General features: G+C 48.9%; 1 protein-coding gene across 1 annotated transcript; it reads left to right on the top strand.

Annotated features, from left to right (window-relative positions):
• The first annotated feature begins 551 nt into the window (after positions 1-551).
• LOC120686613 (cytochrome P450 94B3-like) lies at positions 552-2,639 on the top strand. Its single transcript, XM_039968819.1, has one exon. The coding sequence runs from the start codon at positions 891-893 to the stop codon at positions 2,448-2,450; it is 1,560 nt and encodes a 519-aa protein (XP_039824753.1). The 5' UTR covers positions 552-890; the 3' UTR covers positions 2,451-2,639.
• Positions 2,640-4,546: the final 1,907 nt, after the last annotated feature.

The following is a 4,546-nucleotide window of genomic DNA, read 5'->3' as shown; positions in this document are numbered from 1 at the left end:
TTAACTCAACTGTAGCCTCCTTGGCCTGGTGACTTGGGCTCTTCGGACTGAATCCGACACGTCTTTTCCACCCAATTGAGCATCTTAGCCAGGAATTCAAATTTGAATTTCCTTTCTTTAATACCCAACGAACTCCTAGCTCTTGCTAGGTAAACTGTAGAGACAATCGGGGTCTAGAAAATGATAGGGAGCCCCTCAATTTAAATTTCTACTAGGGGTGCCCCTCTAAAAAGACTTCTATACTTTTTCTTGCAAAATCAATAGGATTGTAGTTAAAACAAATAAAAGGAAAGAAGAAAAATAAGATAAACCGGTGGTCCTGCTGAGCTGGACTTAACTTGAGTATGAAAAAAAAAACATGCAGAGCGAGCCAAGAAAATCCAAGCAAACAAATCAATGAATTTTTTTTTCCTAGCTAGAAACGGTTAAAACATATCAAATTAGGTCACATCCTTGCAATAATGTTTTCATAATCAATACCAGACAACTTAAATGTAAAGTCGACATCTACTGTGTATATGTGTATTTATGGCGTGGTAAGACCGATTTTTGTATCGCAAATACGAGCAATTATTGTGAAACAAGATTTCCACAAAAGAGAAGAGAGCCTGTGAAACGGCGAGATGCCATGGCCCCCATGATGCCCAACCAGACAAACAAGTGGAGTCCTGGCCTCCCCCACCTCTACAAAAACGTGGGCATTAACAAGGACCCCTCAAGGAGGCAGGGACCTCCTCCAATGGCGACCCGGCCTGCCGACCTCTACCCTGATATGTCCACGCATATACATATATGCATAGCCGAATAGTGTGCACTGTCTCTCCCATGCTTCCTCTCTCCATAGGTCCTCTCTTCATTCGTCCTCTCGGAATTCTTGTTGCAAGTACAGCATGATCTGCTACACGCCATGGTTGCTGGCATGCTGCCTCCTGCTGCTCTTGTACAGCGTCAGGCTCAGGTCTGGCTGGAGCCATGGCCACGGGCCGAGGAGCTACCCGGTGATCGGGTGCCTGGTCGCCTTTTACCAGAACCGGTTCCGGCTGCTGGACTGGTACACCGAGCTGCTGGCGGCGTCGCCGACGCAGACGATCGTCGTGGACCGGCTGGGCGCGCGCCGGACCGTGGTGACCGCGAACCCGGTGAACGTGGAGCACATCCTCAAGGGCAACTTCGGCAACTACCCCAAGGGGAAGCCCTTCACCGACATCCTCGGCGACCTGCTCGGCACGGGGATCTTCAACGTCGACGGCGAGCTGTGGTACGCACAGCGGAAGCTGGTGAGCCACGAGTTCTCGGCGCGCGCGCTCCGGGAGCTGGAGTTCGCCGTGCTCGAGGACGAGGCGCGGGACCGCCTCGTGCCGGCGCTGGGCCTCGCCGCGGCGCGCGGCGACGCCGTCGACATGCAGGACCTGCTCCGCCGCTTCTCCTTCGACGTCATCTGCCGGGTGTCGCTCGGCGTTGACCCCGGGTGCCTCGACGCGGCATTGCCGGCGCCGAGGCTGGCCGCGGCGTTCGACGCCGCGGCCGGGATCATCGCCAGGCGCGGCGCCGCGCCGGTGGCCGCCGTGTGGAAGGCCAAGCGCGCGCTGGACCTCGGCTCCGAGCGCCGTCTGCGCGAGGAGATCAGGGTCATCCACGAGGCCGTCATGGACCTCATCCGCACCCGCAAGAAGGAGCGGGCCCTTGTCAACGGCGGCGACGGGCGGAGGAGCGACCTCCTGTCGCGGATGATCGAATGCGGCTACCCGGACGAAGCGATCCGCGACATGGTGATCAGCTTCATCATGGCCGGCCGCGACACGACGTCGTCGGCGCTGACGTGGTTCTTCTGGCTGCTCACGCGCCACCGCGACGTCGAGCGGGAGGTCCTGCGGGAGATCGCGGGCGGCGCGAGCCACGCCGCCGGCGGGCAGGGCAAGATGCGCGTGCTCCACGCGGCGCTGTGCGAGACGATGCGGCTGTACCCGCCGGTGGCGTGGGACTCGAAGCACGCGGCGGCGGGCGACGTGCTGCCCGACGGCACCCGCGTGGAGCGCGGCGACCGCGTCACCTACTTCCAGTACGGCATGGGGCGGATGGAGTCCATCTGGGGCGCCAACGCCGCCGACTTCAGCCTGCAGCGCTGGCTCTCCCTGCCGGAGGACACCTCGCCGCCGGCCGCCGTCGCCGGCGTGTCGCCGTTCAAGTACCCCGTGTTCCAGGCCGGCCCGCGGACATGCCTCGGCAAGGAGATGGCCTTCGTGCAGATGAAGTTCGTGGCCAGCACCGTGCTCCGCCGGTTCGAGCTCGCCCCCGTCGACGAGGGCCGCGTGCCGGTGTTCCTGCCGCTGATGACGGCGCACATGGCCGGCGGGCTCAACGTGATGGTGAGGAGCAGAGGGGATCAGATCACCGCCGCAGCTGCGGCAGCAGGCAGCACACCCGTTGCTGCAGCTGGAGCTCCCAATTGAGCACTCCGTCCAGTAGTTAACACCTCATGTAAGTACAGACCAATTAAAATCAGGATTATTTAGTTCACATATATACAGTTACAAATTCATGAGGATTATACTATTGCTGCATAAAAGTAGTGTACACTTTGTACCATACCATGATCAATATGAAAGAGATACACAACAAGCATACAAGTTTAATTTCCATCCATCCAGGAAAGATACACCGGCTCGTAATTAAACCGATGTTTGGATCCAAGTGCTAATATTTAAAAGTGCTAAATTTTAGCACTAGTGAATCCAAACAAAAATGCTAATTAATGAGGTCGGCTAAAGTTTTGCTATGACGCAGAAACTCTAGCAACGATACAAGTGCTAATAGATACTAATGTTTAGCACTTAACTTTAGCACATCGGAACAGATCCTAAGTCATTTTGTTCACAAAATAAGTATTCATTACATTTACACTTAGTATTGAAAAAGCCGTCGGAGCAACACTGAATTGAAATTCTTGCATCCATCCAAACTAAACGTGCCCGAAAATGATGGTGCCGATACGTCACGAGCCCCGAGAGATCCGTTTCACCAAATACTACAATCTGTCGAGGCAGGTCGTTGACCTTTTCCGCGCCATGTTTTTGGCCATGTGCGCGCAATTTGCAGAGAAGGTGCCAAAGGTAGCATGATGCTAGTTGTGGAAATTAAGTAAAGTTGATGGGCCTGGTTGCTAAGAATAATTAAGGGCGCAATTAAGGCCAGCTGGGGTTAGTTGAAGGACATGATGGACGCGCCCACACGAACGAAAGTTACCCGTCGCCGTTGCGAGAACCGGGGGCCACACGTTGTGGAAACTAACCCGTGGGCCGGAGACACACTCGCACGCATCGCTGGCTGGGCAACAACATGTAAATGGTACGGATATTTTCTATCCGACCGACTAACCAAGAGGAATCGGATAGTGATTCGAATATTATTTTCGGATATCCGAATGTTTTTTCGGATATCGGATAAGAATTCGGATACTTTATTCGGATATCGGATTCGGATACAATATGGGTAATATCCATCGGATATTGGATATCCGGTCGGATATTCCGGATAGGTGATTCGGATATCAAATTCGGATAGTTTTATAATATATATTTATTAGTAAAAAACTAATTTAATATCTAAAAATTTATAACTAATTCATTTCAAATCAGAAAAATATAAAATTGGTACCAAATTTTTTCTAAAAATATAATCTACCTAGTTCCACAATTTTGGTTTTACAATGTAAAATATATACATTAATATAAATTGAATTTGTCTCTAAAAGTTTATAACTAATTCATTTGAAATCAGAAAAATACAAAATTAGCACCAAAAATTTTCTAAAAATATAATCTACCTATTGCCACTCTATAGAAGTTGAATCTTATTTATTCTTAGTCTAGTTTAAGAAATAAAGTCAAACTTTAGCAATGATTCGATGTTCCATTTTAATAAAAACTCAATATCGTATAATAATTCAAACTCTAGTAATAAATTGATATCTCCTACATATATTATGTATGTAATAAATTAGAATGTCAATGTCGTGTAGTTGAGTGCCTAAAATGGTATGTCATCTATTGTTATAATCAAGCATGATTTTAATTCAAATCTAGCCTCCAAAATAGATGAAACAATTTGAGTGCAAGTTAGAATGTCATGTAATTGAATCTCTCTCATCTATATAATCGTTGGAGAAGTTGTTTGTTAATTTGCTTCGTTAAGTATAATTTAATTAGAATTTGGAATCTTATGACACTTGAGCGTTACAACATGTGTGATATGAATAAATATTGTCTTTACTCGATATCCGAATAAACATCCGTGCTCGACATGATCCGCATCCGGTTCACTCCGTATTCGATACACATCTATTCGTATTCGTAACCGAAGTAATTCGAATCCGTATTTGTATCCGAAACTATCCGTGTTCGAATCCGAATCCGATAGAAAATATGAAAACAAATACAATATCGACAATATCCGTCCATATCTGATCCGTTTACATCTCTAACAACAACCAACAAGGCCATGCCTTGACGTCGCCACGACGAATAGGAAAAAATGAGTTTCCGCGTTG

Source organism: Panicum virgatum, chromosome 8N (assembly GCF_016808335.1).
Source record: "Panicum virgatum strain AP13 chromosome 8N, P.virgatum_v5, whole genome shotgun sequence".
Taxonomy (NCBI): Eukaryota; Viridiplantae; Streptophyta; class Magnoliopsida; order Poales; family Poaceae; genus Panicum; species Panicum virgatum.
This window is presented reverse-complemented; position numbering and strand designations above follow the sequence as displayed.